The sequence below is a fragment of the Microtus oregoni genome, unplaced genomic scaffold (assembly GCF_018167655.1).
Source record: "Microtus oregoni isolate MIOR12 unplaced genomic scaffold, Mior012 000020F_ref0000438, whole genome shotgun sequence".
Classification (NCBI taxonomy): Eukaryota; Metazoa; Chordata; class Mammalia; order Rodentia; family Cricetidae; genus Microtus; species Microtus oregoni.
Genome location: NW_024543079.1, coordinates 15,238,759 through 15,257,973, shown reverse-complemented (window position 1 = coordinate 15,257,973; position 19,215 = coordinate 15,238,759). Strand labels below are relative to the sequence as shown.

Here is a 19,215-nt window from a genome sequence, read left to right as displayed (position 1 = left end):
TTTTCTTTTTGGTTTTATAAGACAGGGTTTTTGTTATTTTTTAACATTTATTTTTTAAAAATTTATTTTATGTGTGTATTTTGCCTGTATGTATGTTATTGTATCATGTGTGTAGTGCCAGTGTATGCCAGACAGGGGCATTGAATGTCCTGGAACTGGAGTTACAGACTGTTGAAAGCTGCCATGTTGAAAGGGTACTGGCACCTGAGCCTGGGTGAGACATCCCTCCAGCATCACTATTTTATTTGTTTGTTGGTTTTTTGAGACAGGGTTTTTCTGTGTCGCCCTGACTGCCCTGGAACTCTAGTCCAGGTTGACCTCGAACTCTCAAAGAGCCACCTGCCTCTGCTTCCCGAGTGCTGGGATGAAAGGCACGTACCATCACTGCCCAGCTGGTTTGTTTTCTTAATGATATATTTTGAAAGTAGAAAACTGTTTTAGACAGGCATGAAAGCACATACTTATAGTTCCAGTGGATGCAGGAGGATTGCGTTTAGGGCCAGCTTGTGTTCCATAGTGAGTTTAAATTTTTCCCACACCCCACACAAAAAAGAAAGCTTTCATTTTTATAGTTTGGTTTGGCCATTTAAATTTTTGAGTTTGTTTAAAGGTATTATTATTATTTTCAAGATAGGGTTTCTCTGTGTAGCTCTGGCTGTCCTGGAACTCAGTTTGTAGACCAGGCTGGCCTTTAACTCACAGAGATCTGCCTGTCTCTATCCCCTAAATGCTGGAATTATAGGTATGCGTCACCACCACCACCCAGCTATGTATGAATGTTTTGCCTGCATGTGTGTATGCACACCACTTTCATGCCTGGTACCCACAGAAGTCAGAAGAGAGTGTTGGATCTCCTAGAACTGAAGTTACTGATGGTTGTGAGCTACCATGTAGATGCTGGTAATCAAAACCCAGTCCCCTGCAAGAACAATTAAGTGCTCTAAACCACTGAGCCTTCTTCTCTCCAGCCCCTAGAAGTTATTATGAATATTATTTGATTTACATATCTGAGTGCATTCTGGGACTCATACTCAGGTTGATTAAGCTTGCACAGTAGGTGCTTCTTGTACCTGTTTGCCACATAAATGGTCCTGGTTTGGCTGTTATAAGACCTGAATATTTCGCTTACTGTGAATTCTTGAAGATAATCTCCTGGTTTGTGTGTATGTGTGTGATTGTTCTAATTGTTTGTTTTTAAGGGCTACAGAGTTTAGCACCAGTTGGGCTTTGAACTTGAGATTCTTCTGCCTCAGCCCCTTTAATACAAAGGCTATAGGCATGAACCATGCCCAACTTTCCTGTTTAGTTTTTTTTTTTTTTAATGTTTTTGTGGTTCTGGATGTTAGTCAGTAAATCATTTTGTATATGTTTATAGAGTATTTTTCACATTAATATAAACATCTTGGTGTATATCATTCCCATCTCTAAAATATAGAGCTGCTCTTGAATTTTAATTTTTTCTTTTCTTTTTTTAATAACATAACTGGGGTTATATATTTTAGGTAGTTATAGTGAAGAAGTTCCAAAGTTTTAAATTTTCTAGTTTAAGTTGAGTGTGTAAGAGGTCAGTCATTGTACTTAGCTTGACTTATTTCTAGCTAGCTTTTCTTAAATTATCCCATCTACCTTTAGCCTTTGGGCTTTCTCTATTCTATATATCTTTTTTTCCTTCTTACTGCATGGCTGGTTGTATGACTGGGTGGCTGGACCCTGGCATTCTCACCTCCTGTCTTCTATTTTTTTCTCTGCCTGGTAGTTCTGCCTAACCCTCTCTTGTCTAGCTATTAGCTGCTCAGCTCTTTATTACATCATTCAAGTGTTTTAGGAAGACACAGTAACAATTGCAATACACCGGGCAAATGTGGTGCAAGCCTTTAATCCCAGCACTCAGAAGGCAGAGACAGGCAGATTTCTGTAAATTCAAGACCAGTTTGGTCTACAGAGTGAATTCTAGGACAGCCAAGGCTACACAGAGAAACCCTATTGTGGGTAAAAAAGAAAAGAAAAGCAGCGAATATTTGCATCATTAAACTAACATTTCATATCATAAATGAATGTAACACATCTTAGGATAACATCCCACGACATGTTACGGAGGCACAGCCTTTTAATTCAGAGCTCCAGTGTCTGGGGCAGAACTGACCTTGAGGCCAGCCTGGGCTATGTGAGACTCTTGTCTCCAAAAACATTAAAATAAAATAAAAAGAGGGTTTAAAGATTATCTAATAAGTCCTAAATTCACTTTAAAAAGTAAAGAAGCTGAACATGGTGGTGCTGCATGCCTTTAATCCCAGCACTCAGGAATAGGCAAAGAGATTTCTGAGTTCGAGACCAGTCTGGTGTACAGAGCAAGTTCCAGGACAGCCAGGGTTACACAGATAAGCCCTGTCTAGAACTGGGGGAAAAAAGTCTTTTCAGATCCAGGCATAGTCCAGCGATCAGAAAACAGGCAGATAGACCTCTGTGAATTTGAAGTCATCCAGGATGCCCTCACTTCCTCTCACCAAATAAAAAAAATTTGTGCCCAGGCGGTAGACAGTAATTCTAGGTATGTAAGAAGTTGAGGCCGGAGAATTGAAATTCCTAAGCTAGCACAGGCAATTTAGTAAGACCTGGTTTCAAATAAATTAAAACGGCTGAGGGCCAGGCGGAGGTGGTGCAGTAAGAGCCACAGAGAAACCCTGGTTTGCAAACCAAAAAGGGAGCGGGGAGGAAGGCTTGTGATGTTAGCTTTGTGGTAATGCTTGCCTAACAGGAGGTTTTGTTTTCAACCCTTAGCATCACAAAATCACTTCTAAGTAGTTCTTTCCACGGGGGTTTTATGCTTGTGATTGGTATTATAAAGCATGTGGATAGATTCTTTATGTTGTTGTTTTCTTTGTTTTGCTTTAATCTCAAGGAACTAGAGGTGTTAACCTGTGTTTTAGAACTTACATTTGGTAGTGGCACCAACAGCTGTCACACTGCATAATTGTCACTTCATTATGAAAATTATTGTTGCTCACTAATCTGTAGGTATAAATCTGGATTTTTAACTACATGTGATCTGGAAAAAATATTTCTTGAAAGAGTTTATGCTGGGTAGGCCACCTGCTCTTTACTCTCAAATCCAGAATGAAAAGTTAGACATAGCATTTGCAAACCTATCAGTTAAGATGTGTACAGGAAGGTGAGCTGTGTGGAGGCATAAAATATATAGACATTCTCTTCTTTTAATAGAAAGGAATCTTAGTTTTCAAGGGTAGTTGTAATCTAAAACAGTATTGGAATGATAAAACACACATCTGTGGCTAGACCTAGAGAGTTTGAAGCCAGCCTCAGTTATGTCGCCACACTGACATCCAAAGGGGTTGCACCAGTTTGCATTCCCACCAGCAATGCAGAAGTGTTCCCTTTTCCCCACACTCTCCAGCATAAACTGTCATCAGTGTTTTTGATCTTGGCCATTCTTACAGGTGTAAGATGGAATCTCAGAGTTGTTTTGATTTGCATTTCTCTAATGATTAAGGATGTTGACCATTTCTTTAAGTGTCTTTCAGCCATTTTAGATTCCTCTGCTGAGAGTTCTCTGTTTAGGTCTGTAATCCATTTTTTTTATTGGATTATTTGATCTTTTGATGATCAATTTATTGAGTTCTTTGTATATTTTGGAGATCAGACCTCTGTCTGATGTGGGGTTAGTAAAGATCTTTTCCCATTCTGTAGGCTGTCGTTTTGTATTGTTGTCTGTGTCCTTTTCTTTACAGAAGCTTTTCAGTTTCAGGAGGTCCCATTTATTAATTGTTTCAGTGTCTATGCTGCTGGGGTTCTATTTAGGAAGTGGTCTCCCGTGCCAATGAGTTCAAGTGTATTTCCCACTTTCTCTTCCATAAGGTTCAGTGTGGCTGGCTTTATTTTGAGGTCTTTGATCCATTTGGACTTGAGTTTTGTTCATGATGATAGATATGGGTCTATTTTCAATTCTTTTTTTTTTTGTTTTGTTTTGTTTTGTTTTGTTTTTCGAGACAGGGTTTTTCTGCAGCTCTTGTAGACCAGGCTGGTCTCGAACTCATAGAGATCCGCCTGCTGAGTGCTGGATTACCACTAACCCAAGTTTAATCCTTTGTCCTTTGCCTGCAGCCCTATCAGCATTGCCGTTAATAATTGTTGTCTCTGTTACTGAAATGATGAAAACTGGGGTTCTTCTTGATAATGAGCTGCTGCCCCCCCCCCCCCCCCCCGAATCTGCTCTCCTACCTATCCCTTGAGGTTTTCCTCAGAGTCCCACAAAATTGGAAACTATCCTGGACTTGATTTATCTGGTCAAGCATTCTAACAGTAAGCCACACCAGTACCCTCACCCATTTTTTAAAAAATTATTTTTAGAATGAGTCTTGCTAAGTCAGAGAACAACTTTCATGAGTCTTTTTGCCTTCGACTTTGGGTTCCAAGGATCAAACTAAGGTAGTCAATCACCTGTGTCTACTAAGCCATCTCCAGGGCCCCAAAGTTGACTCTTGTAGGCTTAGGGTCTGTGTTGAGTGATAGAGCACTTGCTTAGTATTTTCAAGTCCTTAGGTTTGATCCCCTGCACTATACTCCAGACTCAAGCACTCTGGAACTGGAATGTAAAGAGCCAGGGAAACTCAGGGAGGGAAAATGTTGGTAGGAAGGCCGTTCCAGAGCAGGAGGAAGGCCTGGGAAAACACCCAATTAGGGGGTCTTAGGTCGCAACTCAGTCGATAAAATACTTGCCTAACTTGCGAAAGGACTTGGTTCTGTATCCTGTACCCACTGAAAAGTAGGAATGGCAATGTACTGGGAGGTAGAGGAAGAATGACCACAAGTTCAAGATCCTTACTAGCTACACATGGTTTAAGATCAGCCTGGGCTACATGAGATCTTCTAGCTACTCTGGAGTCTAAGGAGGAAGGATTTCCTTAAGCCCAGGAGTAGATGGCCCTTATCTCAGAAAAGGTATTATCTCTCTTCAAATTTATGCCTTCCTTCTAAAATGTAATACTCCTGCTTTTGTTTATTGACATCAGCCTTAATTATATTTCCTTAAGTGGACCTTTATAGAAAAAGTCTTGGATATTTCCAAGACAAACTTTGAATCATGTCACGTGCAGTTCATTTGAACTCTGTGGCCGAGCTGTTTTGGTATTTAAAGCCATTAATTCTAACTCACAGGATTTCTGTCTTCAAGCAAATGAGAATCAGATTTCATGTCTACATATTTTGCCACAGACATTGTTTCATTCAAATAGTTTAAATTTTTTAAGGAGCTGGTGATAGTTCAGTGTGTAAAGATGCTGCTATATCTGATGATAGGAGTTTGCTCCCTGGGTCTCAAGTGTTGGAAAGAACACACTCCTGCATGTTGTCCTCTGGCCTCCACATGTGCACGTGCTGAGATTATAGGTATGTAATCTCATACTGGTTTCTTATTAATTAATCCTAGAAATCAGATAGAGTTGAGTTTGTTTTGCCTCTGGTTTGCTAGAGCTTGAAGGCATGTAGGCAGGACAATGAGGGTTCTTGGTTTGTTTGATTAGATGTGGTACTGTTGCCTAGACCCTCTTCCACTTAACTGACAGTGCTGTCTTTACATTATTGCAGTGCTCTATGTCAGAAATTCCTGACCAGATGTTGTTGGTCAGTTAGGGGTATTGTCCAGATGTTGTTGGGCAGTTATAAGTATTGTCCAGAAGCTTCTCCTCATAGAAAACTTGATCTTTAGTCTCCACCGCTTCTGAATCTCAAGTTCTGTTTGTTTGGTTGTTTTTCTCCACCCTAAATAGAAGCTGTGTATTCTTGGGAGCACAGGGACTTAATTTTTCAAAGATTAAGGGGCATACAACCAGGTGGAACCCTAGCATTGGCAAGCTCTTTCAGAGTTTGACATACATATATATAAATTAAAGAATATCTGTATCATACAAACTGACTGAATATGGTAGAGTGAGTTAAAACTTTTTCTTGGAGCCGAGGATGTAGCTCATGTAGTAATATGAGCGGCGGGGCTGCGTCCCCAGCACTCGCTGCCCACATGACTAGCTTATGCTCCAAAATAACAACACACAAACTGTATTCATCTAAACACTGCTTGGCCCTTTAGCTCTAGCCCTTATAGGCTAATTCTCACATTCCGATCAACCCATCTCTAATAATCTGTGAGCACCGGTCTTACCGGGAAAGGTTCAGCATGTCTAACCTGGTGGCTTGCTTCATCGCGTGCGTCTGCCTGGGAGCCGGGAGCATGGTGTCTCTCTCTCTGAGGTGTCTACTCCCGAGAGAAGAGCTGTGGAGTCTGAGCTCACTTCCTCTTCCTCCCAGCATTCTGTTCTGTTTACTCCTCCCACCTATCTTCTAACCAATGAGGGCCAAGCAGTTTCTTTTTATTTAACCAATGACCTTCCTCCATCAAGCTCAGAACGCCTAGCATACACACAACCCTTTTTCTTGTAGTACTAAAACAAGCCAAAATAAAAAACAATCACATGGTCACATAGACTAGAGTTTTGGAGCCAGATATGTATCACAAGCCATGTAGTTTATTTATTTATGGTGTTTTCCCCCCATTGCTTCTGTACATCCTAGGAGACAAAAGTGGATATTAGATTCCTTAATGCTGAAGTTACGGGCAGTTGTGAGCTGCCCAGTGTGGATGCTATGAACTGAACTTGAGAACCAGAGTAGCAAGTGCTCTTGACCATTGAACCACCTCTCCAGTCCACAGTTTTGAAGGAACAGGGACTTACATCTAGCCAGGCTGGTCTAGAACTCATTATGTAGCAAGGCTGACCCTGAAATCCTATTTCTCATCAGGCACGAGGATGTGTGGTTTAATCCCAGCACTCTGGAGGCAGAGGCGATGGGAGCACCTCTACATATGCCTGTGTGTGCACATTCATGCATGTATGCATGCGCACATTTAAGTAAATGTTACTTTAAAAAATTAAGGGGCTAGGCAGAGCGCTGTATACATAATAAAAAATAAATATTTAAAAAGAAAAGAAAATCAAGGGGCTGGAGAGATGGCTCAGCAGTTGATAGCACATATTCTCATAGAGTAATTGAGTTCAATTCCCAGCACTCATAAGGTGACTTACAACTTCATGTAACTCTAGTTCCAGGGAACCTACCACTCTCTTCTGCCATCCACTGGCCTAAAACATGGGAAATAACGGAGGCTGGTCTTGAACTCTTTTTGTTTTGTCTTGTTTTCAGGACAGAGTTTTTCTGAGTAGTCCTGCCTGTCCTGGAACCCTCCTATGTAGACCAGGCTGGCTTCAAAGTCAGGTCTGCCTCCCGAGTGCTGAAATAGGACTGTGCCATTTCTGCCCACCTGACCTGAACTCTTGATTTTCCAGCTTCTACCTTGCAAGCACTTGCTGCTGTGCCTGTTTCTGCTTCTGTTTTAGCTGTTGTGAATAATGCTGTTAACGGGGATGACTATAGTAATATAAATATCTTTTCTAGAGGCTGTCTTTCAGTCAGGTGACAGATAATTTTATAAGTGAGAAAATAGTCATTTGTCCCAGGTGTTATGTAGCTGGTTAGTGGTAGAAAAACAGCTGTAGCTAGACGTGATAGCCCACCCGTAATCCCAGGACTCAGCAAGTGGAGACAATAGTTCAGGGGTCAGCTTGTTATATGTGAGACCTTGTTTTCAAATAAATAATAAGGCAATTGAGCTCCTAACATGATTTTGAAAATCTTTTTCTCTCTTCTTCTCCCCACTTGCCCATTTTTTACCACAAAGGGTCTCCAGAATGTTTAGCAGTTTTAGACCAAACTTTGAGACCTATTTAAAAGACCATGGATATAGTACTCTAATCCCAGCATTCTGGAGACTGAGGAAGGCAGATTGGCGCAAGCTCCAGATCAACTTGGGCAACATAGTAAGTTCAAGACTATCCTGGGATACATAGTGAAACCTTGTCCAATCTCCCCTCAAGGTAAAGAGTTGATGTTTTATTGTTAAGAACAGGAAGAGGCCATTAAGAGTTTTAAATTAATTTCTGATAGGACCCATTTTAAAGTTTAAATCAGCTAGATTGGAAGGGGTCAGTTCTGAATGAAGCAGGAAGAATAGTTAGGGACTAGTTGTTGCCGTTCATGACAATGTCTACGATATCACCAGTGGGGGAGGGATATGGATGTCTTGTGAAATATTTTGGAGTTGGACTGTCAGCATTTACTCTGATGTGTTTTGTTTCAGAAGGTTATGTGTTGATTGTAGAGACACCATAGTACAGTTGTGTTAGTGGCTGGAGCTAGAGAGACCTGAGTTTCCATCTTAGGAGAACCATTATTAGGAGTATGAAAAGTTGACAGTGCTCTGTCTCAGACAGACAGACACGCATGCATGCATGCACGTACACGCAAACAAAGTGAGGAGGATTATATATGAGTAAGAAGATTAGAGCTAACTTATTTCATGACAGTCTTGGACTTATCTGGACTCTGACTGTGGTAATAAATGTTCGGCCAGGATGCTAATACTATATAATGTTAAAAGCTTGAGATCAGCTACACTGTGGCAGAGGTAGCCTCTCTAAGAAGGCAGGGTATTTGTCATTTCTCTCTATGTGAAAAATATTACCTTGATGGAGACTTGAAACAGATGGTGTACAGTTGGAGTAGATTCTGTTATTCCAAATAAACATTTGCTGGAACTGGGGTACAGCAATCCATATTTCACTTTTCCCTATTTACATTATCAGGTTAGCTGTGTTGCTGCTGCTTTTACTTGCATTAAGGTTATCAACAGGCTTTGATGTTGGCAGGCTGATTACAACATGTCTTTAAATATTAAAATGATCACCACTGGAAGAAACCCTTTAGTTTCCTATCCTCCGCACTCAGTAACATAATGACTGTCAACACATTCTTACCTGAGCACTAGCTAAGAGTTCTGTGTGTGGATGGTCAAACAACACTTTGTCATCTGTTAATGTTAAACGCCTGCTCACTGGAATGACTTCTCAGGTTCTGTTATAGCTAATCAGCAAGCATTAAAATCAGGCAGGCACATCTTCCATATTCCAGATCAGTGTTGTCTTCCATGGGAGCCTTGTCTGCTCTGAAAGAGTGACCTAAAACCCGGAATCCTCAACCCTCCTAGTAGCATTATACGTATGCCCCACCATGCCCAGGTGACACTTGCCCTTTCATCTTGGCAACCAACAAACCTTTTACTTATATTATTATTCTGTTTTGGCTAAGAGGTACTTTTAAATTGAGGAAAAAAGGAAAATTTCATGGTTTTCATCTCATGTAGTCCAGATTATTAGCTCAAATACCCATTGTAGTTGAGGACTTTGAACTTCTAATTTTCTTGCTTCCTTCTAAATCCTGGGGATAGGGGGCAGTATATGTGTGTACTTTTGTGTATGTTAGATGAGGTTTCTACTGAGCAATATCCCAAGTTGCAAATGAACTCTTTTGGGTTTTTTTTGTTTGTTTGTTTGTTTGTTTGTTTTTGGTTTGTTTTTTTTTTTTGGTTTTTTCGAGACAGGGTTTCTCTGTAGCTTTGGAGCCTGTCCTGAAACTCCCTTTGTAGACCAGGCTGGCCTCAAACTCACAGAGATCCACCTGCCTCTGCCTCCCGAGTGCTGGGATTACAGGCGTGCTCCACCACCGCCCGGCTGGTTTTTCAAGATAGGGTTTCTCTGTTTAACAGTCTTAACTGTCCTGGAACTTACTCTGTAGACCAGGCTGTTTACTCAAAGAGATCCGCCTGTCTCTGCCTCTGAGTGCTGGAATGAAAGGTTTGTGCCACCACCCGGTGGTAAATTAACTCTTATCTGGCCTGAAATTACTATTGCTATTGTGCTTGTCCATGTCGTTGTAGAGTAAGATTTTTGTGTAGTCTTTCATGGTTTTAATCGTTTGTAAAAGAGAACATTTTTCCATCCTTGTTCCTGTGCTTTTTTTTAAATGCTTTGGCACATGTGGGGTAGAGTTTTAGACAAGGTCTCATTGTAGACCACGATGGCTTTCAACTCTCAACATAGCCAAGGATGCTCTTGAACTCCTGTTTTTACTGTTTAACTAATAAACACTAATTTAATTGGTCTTAATAATAAAAACCTGGAGTCAGATATTGGGGGGTAAAAGCTGAAAGGTTAGAGAAGCAGAGCAGCCAGCCTCTAGTTCTTACCTTTACAAGATCCTCAGACTCAATAGGGTAGTCTGTCTCTTCCCGCCTTATATTCCTCTCTTCCCCAACCACATCACTTCCCATCTCTACCTCCCTAGTGCAGTATTAAAGGTGTGAGCCACTACCGCCCTGCTCTGTTTCTCTTTTAGATGGATTCAATCTTGTGTAGCCCAGGGTTGAACTGCCTTGAACTGCTGATCTTTTTTTGCTTTGTCCTTCCAAGTGCTGGGATTAAAGGTGTGTGCCACCACTGCCTGGCTTGTGTGACTGGCTAATGTGGGGTAGCTCCACCCTCTGGTCTCCAGGCATGCTTTATTTAGTAAAGCACAGCAAAGTATCACTACAGGTATAGGTCTTCATTACCACACCTCCAGAAATGTCTGAGTGGGTAAGAATGCTTGCTGCTGAAGAATGAGGACTTTTTGGGATCTCTATCTCAGCACCAATGGGGAAACCTGGGTGTGGCCACACTCACTTGTAATTCTTCCAAAGTGTGAGTGCTGGAAATTGAACTCAGGACCTCTGGAAGAGCAACAAGTAAATGTGTAATAGTTAGGGGTGTGGGGGAATAGAGACAGGAAGATCACTGTGTGTGGTTTCTAGCCACTAGCCTGATTCTAGGTTCAGTGGGACGCCCTGTCCCAAAGGAATAAAATAAAGGATTTTGGATGCCCCCTTGGCTTCCTCATGTGAACATCCAGGTGTGTGTGTGTGTGTGTGTGCGCGCGCATACACGTACATAGACACAAATAAAATACATTTTTTAAAAAAGTATATAAGTTTTAAAAGGTACTTTAGAGCTGGAAAGATTGCTCAGCAGGTTAAAAACTGCTGTGTATTAAGTCTAATAGTCTGAGTTCAATTTCTTGAACCCACCTGGTAGAAAAAGAAAATGGATTCCCTGTGTTCTCCTCTGACCTATACACACACAAAGTGAGGGGTTTTCATGTATTTTCAGACAGTCTTACTATGTATTCCTGGCTGTCCTGGAACTCAGAGTGATCTGCCTGCTTCTAAACTAAGATTTTTTTTTATTTATTTATTATGGGTACAATATTCTGTTTACATATATGCCTGCAGGCTAGAAGAGGACACCAGACCTCATTATAGATGGTTGTGAGCCACCATGTGGTTGCTGGGAATCGAACTCGGGTCCTTTGGAAGAGCACGCAATGCTCTTAACCGCTGAGCCATCTCTGCAGCCCCTAAGGTTTTTTTTTTTTTTTTTTTTTTTAAAAAGATTTATTTATCTGGATGTACATCTGCACAGTAGAAGAGAGCCTTGGATCTCATGGACTGTTGTGATCTGTCATGTCATTGCTGGGAATTGAACTCAGGAATTTTGGAAGAGCAACCAGTAAGCTCTGGTCCACCTCCGCTTTTCTAGAAAAACCCAAGGCCAGAAAGAATGTCTCCTCTGCCAGGCGGCTAGAAGGATTGCACAGAAATTTTAAGAAGGTATTTATTACTAATATGTCTGGTCCTTATAATAATGTAAACAGATGGCATAAATTGTTGTGGTGCTTTCTATTATTTACATTTCCAGTGCTTATAGGCCAGCAAACAATCCTGTTAGCTTGGTTCCCATGTGTTCCTTCCCTCCCCTTCCCCATATATGTCCCTGGCTGCTGTTTTTCATGTACTTCTTTAGCATCTTCTTTGTCATCTTAAATTGGAATCCTGGAGCTCAGTCCTCAGACCTATTCTTTGCTCACTCCATCCAAAATACCTGCTCTCAAGCTTTAAAAATTATCTGTATACTTATCATCAGTTGACAGCCCTTAATCCAAAGCTCAGACTCCTATCCCAGGTCAGTCTACACTGTAATGGAAATTAATATTTTTAGGTACCCGAGAAAACCATGTAAAAGCACAGGAAACGCTGGCTGGCTGGCTGAAATCCACAGAGAAGGCCACAGAAGACCTTGCTTGTTTAGATAGAGTTTCTCTGTATAGCTCTGGCTATCCTGGAACTCACTCTGTAGACCTGGCTGGCCTCACACTCACCAAGTGTTGGGTGGGATTAAAGGCCTGCACCACCATACCTGGCCTTTCTTTCCTTTCAATAATAATAATAATAATAATAACCTTTATTTTTATTTTCTGTGTATGAGCGTTTTACCTACATGTCTGTGTGGGCACTTTGATTGTACCTGGTATCTGAGGAAGCTAAAAGAGGGTTATCATCCCCTGAACTAGATAGAGTTAGAGAGAATTGTTAGCCACCATGTGGGTGCTGGGAATTGAACCTGGGACCGCTTAAAAAAAAAAAAACCAGCAAGCATTCTTAACTTCTGAACCATCTCCTAGCCTCCACATCCGCCCTTTCCCTCTCCCCCTCTCCCTTTTCTGTCTTACTCATCCTTTCCTTGTGAATTGGCTGTCTTAAAGGGCTTTGCTTTAGACCAGTGGTTCTCAAGCTTCCCTTTACAGTTCTTCATGTTGTGGTGACCCCAACCATAAAATTATTTCATTACTGCTTCATAACTGTGATCTTGCTACTGTAGTGAATGGTAATATTAGTAAATATCTGATATGCAAGACCCTGAAATGGATCACGACTTACAAATTGAGAACCACTGGTTTAGATTGAAGACTTGGCTAGAGGTGGTTAAATGTGAATCTCCAGAATTAGGAGCTGCAAATGACAGCAAAGAAGTATAAAGCCAAGTTTTCCATGGGATAGTTATAGACAGATTGCAGAACTTGCAAAATGATGAAATCTGGAATCTGGACGTTTGTAAAAATGTTATTTTTTCATCTTTGGCTTTGTGACATATACAAAGGAATAGATTAGTGGCTTGAAAAAGGGTACTTAGTATATAATACCATCTATTTTTCATTGAGCATAAAGTAAAAGCAGGAAAAAAACCAAAACAGAACAAAAACAGAAGAAGCTGGGTGTAACGGTACACACCTTTTTATGTCAGCACTCAGGCCAGCCTGGGACCTTATGAGTTTATGTTAACTCAGGCGGATCAGAAGTTGAAAGCTTCCTTTTAGATAGTATGTTCCAGACCAGCCTGGGACCCACAGGATGCTCTCTCAAAAATACAATAAAATAAAACTTAATTAATTAAAATTCAGTTGGGCCTGGAGACATGGCTCAATAAGGTTAAGAGTGCACAGTGCCCTTGCAGACAATCACAGCTCACAGCACCCACATCAAGCCTGTCATTCTGGTTCTAAGGCCTGTTTGGGCAGAGGAGGATATACCTGTACACACATAAGTGTAAAAATAAAGTAATAAATTCTTTAAAAAATTAGTAATTTCTTTTATATCCTTGATGCTGATAACTTCCAGTTCTAAGCTGAAGTGTTCTTTTATTTCCAAACTTCTGAATTGAACTATCTACTGGGAGCATACTGGTTTAGAGTGAGCATAAAAATTTAATATCCTACAGGCAGAGTGGCACACATCTTTAATCTCAGCACTTAGAAGGCAGAGGGCATCTCTGTGAGTTTGAGGCCAGCTTGATCTACAGAATGAGTCCCTGGACAAAAAAAAAGAAGAAAAAAGGTCCCATACTGAATACATAATTTCTTTCCTCAAATATACTTTACTACTAGTGTTCTCTGTCTTGGTCAATAATTCCACCTTGATGTACATTCCCCCTCCCCCCCAATCATCTTATCAATTATCAAATTCTCTATATTCTAATTTTAAGAAATTTTTAAATTCACCCTCCCAATCCATTCGTATTGTTGCACTTTCTCAGGAGTTGCTGTACGACACAACGTGAAACTCACACATGGCCATCTTGCATCACAGGCTTATCATCTCCCCATCAGAAACAGTGATGTTTTCTTTTCCTTTGTTTTAGATTCCTTCCTTCCTTCTTTAGACAGAGTCTCCCCATTTGTTTTTTTAGAGTAATTTATTATTTTGTGTGTATTATTTTTGCTTGCATGTATGTGTATGCATTGCATGCCTTGTGTCCACAGAGTTCAGAAGAGGATGTCAGATCCCCAGGAAGTGCAGTTTTGGATGGTTGTGAACCATCGTGTAGGTGCTGGAACCAAACCCTGGTCCCCTGAAAAAGCAACAAGTATTGTGCTTTTTTTTTTATTTTAATGATATTTATTGAGCTCTACATTTTCTCTGCTCCCATCCCTGTCTCTCCCCTCCCCCCTTCAATCCTTTCCCAAGGTCCCATGGTCCCAATTTACTCAGGAGATCTTGTCTTTTTCTAATTTCTATTTCCCATGTAGATTAGATCTATGTAAGTCTCTCTTAATGTCCGCATTGTTGTCTAAGTTCTCTGGGATTGTGGTTTGTAGGCTGACTTTCTTTGCTTTATGTTTAAAAACCACCTATGAGTGAGTACATGTAATAATTGTCTTTCTGTGTCTGGGTTACCTCACTCAAAACTAATGCTTTCTAGCTCCATCGATTTTCCTGCAAAATTTAAGCTGTCGTTATTTTTTTCTGCTGTGTAGAAATGTACCATTGTGTAAATGTACCACATTTTCCTCATCCATTCTTCAGTCGAGGGGCATTTAGATTGTTTCCACGTTCTGGCTATGACAAACAAAGCTGTTATGAACATAGTTGAGCACATGTCCTTGTGGCATGATTGAGCATCCTTTGGATATATACCCAAAAGTAGTATTACTGGGTCTTGAGGAAGGTTGTTTCCTAATTTTCTGAGAAATTGCCACACTGACATTCAAAGGGGTTGTACCAGTTTATATTCCCACCAGCAGAAGTGTTCCCTTTTCCCCACAACTTCTCCAGCATAAATTATCATCAGTGTTTTTGATCTTGGCCATTCTTACAGGTGTAAGATAGAATCTCAGAGTTGTTTTGATTTGCATTTCTCTGATGACTAAGGATGTCGGCCATTTCCTTAAGTGTCTTTCAGCCATTTTAGATTCCTCTGTTGAGAGTTCTCTGTTTAGGTCTGTAATCCATTTTTTTATTGGATTATTTGATCTTTTGATGATCAATTTATTGAGTTCTTTGTATATTTTGGAGATCAGACCTCTGTCTGATGTGGGCTTGGTGAAGATCTTTTCCCATTCTGTAGGCTGTCGTTTTGTCTTGTTGTCTGTGTCCTTTTCTTTACAGAAGCTTTTCAGTTTCAGGAGGTCCCATTTATTAATTGTTTCTCTCAGTGTCTTTGCTGCTGGGGTTATATTTAGGAAGTGGTTCCCTGTGCCAATGCGTTCAAGTGTACTTCCCACTTTCTCTATGTTGAGTTCTTGGATCCATTTGGATTTGAGGTTTGTTCATGATGATAGATATGGGTCTATCTACATTTTTTTACATGTTGCTATCCAATTATGCCAGCACCACTTGTTAAATATTCTTTTTTCCATTTTATATTTTTTACTTTTTTTTTTTTATCAAAGATCAGGTATTCGAAGATGTGTGGATTGCTATCCGAGTCTTGTATTTGGTTCCGTTGGTCCTCCTGTCTGTTCTTACGCCAATACCAAGTACTGTGCTTTTAACTGCACAGCCAGCTTTCCAGCCTCTACTCGTTTTTATTGTATATGTCTAGGTTTTGCTTGTATGTACATTTGTGCACCACGTGTTTGCTTGATACCTGTGGAGACCAGAAGAGTGCATTGGATCCCTGGGCTGGCAATTCAAACCCAGGTCCTGAAAGAGCAGCTAAAGTGTGCTTAACCTCTGAGCCGTCTCTCTAGCCCTGTCTTTGATTTTCATAGCTTTCCTTTTACGTGCTTTTTATTGTCTTTCATTTACTTGTGTTGAAAAACAAGCCCTAGAAAGGTGAAATTATTTGCTAAATTTCATGTAGGTCATGAGTAACAGAAGATGACATCAAACCAGCCCTTTCACTTTCCTTATCTTCATTACTATTTGAAACTAGGAATGACAGTAAGGGTGCTGGTCTGTGGACAGTAGGGTAAACAAGAAGTGAGTAACTGTTCTTTAAGCTGAGTTTTCAGAAGGTGGAGCATGCAGCTCACTGTTCCTGAGTTGGGCTCACCTATCTTTGTAGCCCTGGACAAGTGCTGAATGTTACAACGTTATCTGTTTGGCTGCTAAGACCTCCTCCAGCCTTTGGCACCCTTGCTGTAAAGACAGGTGGTCTGCAAAAGATGCCCTCCGGGTTGATGCACACTGTACATAACATAACAGTGTGAGACAACTGTCAGTCCCTTCCTTCTCTTCTCCCCTATACCCTCCAGAAAGCTGGGCCCCAGATGGAAGAGCTGGAAACATGTCAACTGTTCTCTGAAGGGCATTGAGAAAACACTGGCAGGAAGAAAAAGGCAAGCGCAACAGTTCATTAGTCCACTAATCAGATAGGACAACCATCAGTTTCACAAAGACAGCATCCTGACCAGGGACAGTGGGCAGTTTTACTTCTCAAAATGCTGTAGGTTCTGTTAGGGGTTTGTAACATGGGTGCTTGACTTCCTTGATACTTTTTATTGATATATCCCTTTCCAAAATAAAGCCACTGAAAATTGGAACATAGAATAGTATTTGGGGACATCTTTCCCATCAGAAAGTGTAGTGAATATGCTAAGATGTTCCTTGTGGTTTGCATGAGCATGCCAGAATATGTCATCTTTATAATTGTGATTCTACAAGAAAACTTTCCTTTTTACTTTCTCATTTAAACCTTTTCTGTGGTCTTTGCAGTTGAAATCGAAGTCAGTTGCTACTACAGTATTTAAGTAAAACAAAACAAAGCAACAGTTAATTACTGAGGGGCATATAGTTCGATAAGGTGAGCCTGTTATCCAGGTATTAATAGGTTCTTTTTTTGTGAAAAATAGTTCATTTTAAATGTTTTTGAGTCATGGTTTTGCCTCATTTAACCCAGAATATTTTATAGCTAGAGTCTGGCTTTGAGCTTCTGATCCTCCTGTTTCTACCTCCCCAGAGCTGCATTCACAGGCAGTATGCCATCGTGCCAGGTTTTATAATACTTTGGATTTTTCTTATGTGTTTTGCCTCCATGTGTGAGAGTTCAGAAAAAGCTCTGAGATTGTCTGAAACTGATATTAGAGATGGCTGTGAGTTAGGAACTGAACCTCTGTCCTCTGTAACCTCTGAGCTGTCTCTCCAATTCCCTTCCTTTTTCTCTCTTCTGTAACCTCTGAGCCATCTCTCCAATGCCCTTACTTTTTTTTTTCTTCATGTGCACTGGTATTTTGCTAGCATTTATATCTGTGGGGGTGTGTTGGGGCCTCTGGAACTGGAGTTACAGAGAGTTGTTAGCTGCCATGTGGGTGCTGGGAATTGAACCTAGACCATATTGAAGAGCAGCCAACCCACTGGTAGAGTGCCCTTAACTGCTGAGCCATCTCTCCAGTGTCCCTCTCCCCCATTTTTAAAGGTCATTTTCAAGGTGGCTCAGCTAGTACATATGTGTAAAATACTGAGCCTGACAACCTGAATTTGATCTCCTGGACATATTGTAGAAAGGAGAGAACTGACTCTGGCAAGTTCTGACCGCCATACATATCATGGCACGTGTACGCATGCTCATGAACTTGTGTCACACACACTCACACCAACCAACAAACAAATAAGTAAATATGTAGTTAGATTTTTTAAAGGTTCTTTCCCCAAATAAAGCAGCATTTACAGAGCTAGATGTTAGGATATGAACATCTCTCCAGGGAGTCTATGTTTTACCCTTTGTTATAAGTATCATCTTAACTTCTGAGTCCTCTAGGGAAATAGGCTCATTTCCAGTTGTTGTTGCTATTTATTATTTATAGAGAGCTTTGACCTTCTTTTTTTCTATTCTTTGCAGTTGGTTGTGAGAAAAGGGTGCCAGCAATGCCTGGATCGCCTGTGGAAGTGAAGATACAGTCAAGATCCTCACCTCCCATCATGCCACCCCTCCCACCAATAAATCCTGGAGGACCGAGGCCAGTGTCCTTTACTCCTACAGCATGTGAGACCTTTTAATTAAGTTGAACTCATGATTCAGAGTCATAATTTATATCTGAGTAACTGATTTGCATTAAACCTTCAATATACATCATTCAACATGACTAAAATATAAATAAGGGCGTGATATAGTAATGCATTCTTATTAATTATCTCAGTCTGTAATCGCCACACTCAGAGGATCAAGCGCTCTAGGCCACCCCTATGGTGTTGCATGTGCCTTTGATCCTGGCCCGTGGGAGACAGAAACAAGTGGCTCTCAGTGAGTTTGAGGCCAGTCTGGTCTATAGAGTGAATTCCAGGCCCATTGAGCTACTTAGTAACACCCTATCTCCAAAAAAGTAAGGGAGGGGGCTGTTTAATGTGACCTCCAAAAATAATAAAGATCGGCATGATTTTTATTTATTTGTGACAGAGTCTCACTATGTAGCTGGGTATATTATAACTTGAAAAAAGTGAGAATGTGATCATACAATTTCATTTAAACACTGTGAAAAGCATATCTATACTGTGTAAAGCATATCTATATTGTCAGGGTGGTACAAGTGTAGTAATATTCTGGTTTTTGTGGGGTGCTTCAAAGAGGGCAGCCCTGATCAGGATGGATCTTTCTGTGGAAACAGAAATGAAAGGTGATAGCAGCTTATTTTCTAGACTGGTGAGGGTAAGTGTGGAGCTCTCCTTTCTAGGAGTTTTTGTAATCTCCTTGAATGGAAAATAGAATTATCCTCCCCTTTTTACTCAGCCCGTTAGTTTTCTTGAAAACCTACCATTTGTTAGGGGAAGATGAATAAAGCAAAAGAATATACAGCAGATAGCTCAGCAGGTGAAGGTGCCCGTTACCAAGACTGACGACTTGAGTTTGGTCCCCAGGACCCATGTTGTAGGAGGAAGAGAACCAACTCCTGCAAATTGTCTTCTGACCTCCACATTCACTATGACAGGTATACACACTTGTGTGTACCTGCACACAATATAAATGTATTGATAGTTTGCAGAAACCTAGTAATATCTATGCATATGTTATGTGGTAAGTGAACGCATCAAGCAGTCTCACCTTTTGTGGTAACATATGTTAGTAGTGCTTGAGGGAGAAGGGAAATGGAAGGCTGAGGCAGAAAGAACTCTAGTTCTAGGCCTGTCTCAGAAAGCAAAAACGAAACGAGGAAGACCAGTCTACT

At 40.7% G+C, this 19,215-nt stretch overlaps 1 protein-coding gene across 3 annotated transcripts in view; it reads left to right on the top strand.

Moving 5' to 3' along the window:
• The window catches only part of Cbfa2t2 (CBFA2/RUNX1 partner transcriptional co-repressor 2), a 100,383-nt gene that overhangs the window by 43,101 nt on the left and 38,067 nt on the right, over nt 1-19,215 (top strand). For 2 of the 3 annotated variants that reach the window (XM_041670243.1, XM_041670242.1), the window contains exon 2: nt 17,895-18,038. In XM_041670243.1, coding sequence (XP_041526177.1) covers nt 17,895-18,038 — 144 coding nt within the window. Of the gene's footprint in view, nt 1-11,390; nt 11,609-17,894; nt 18,039-19,215 lie in introns of all 3 variants that reach the window. The other variant, XM_041670245.1, reaches the window with a different exon arrangement.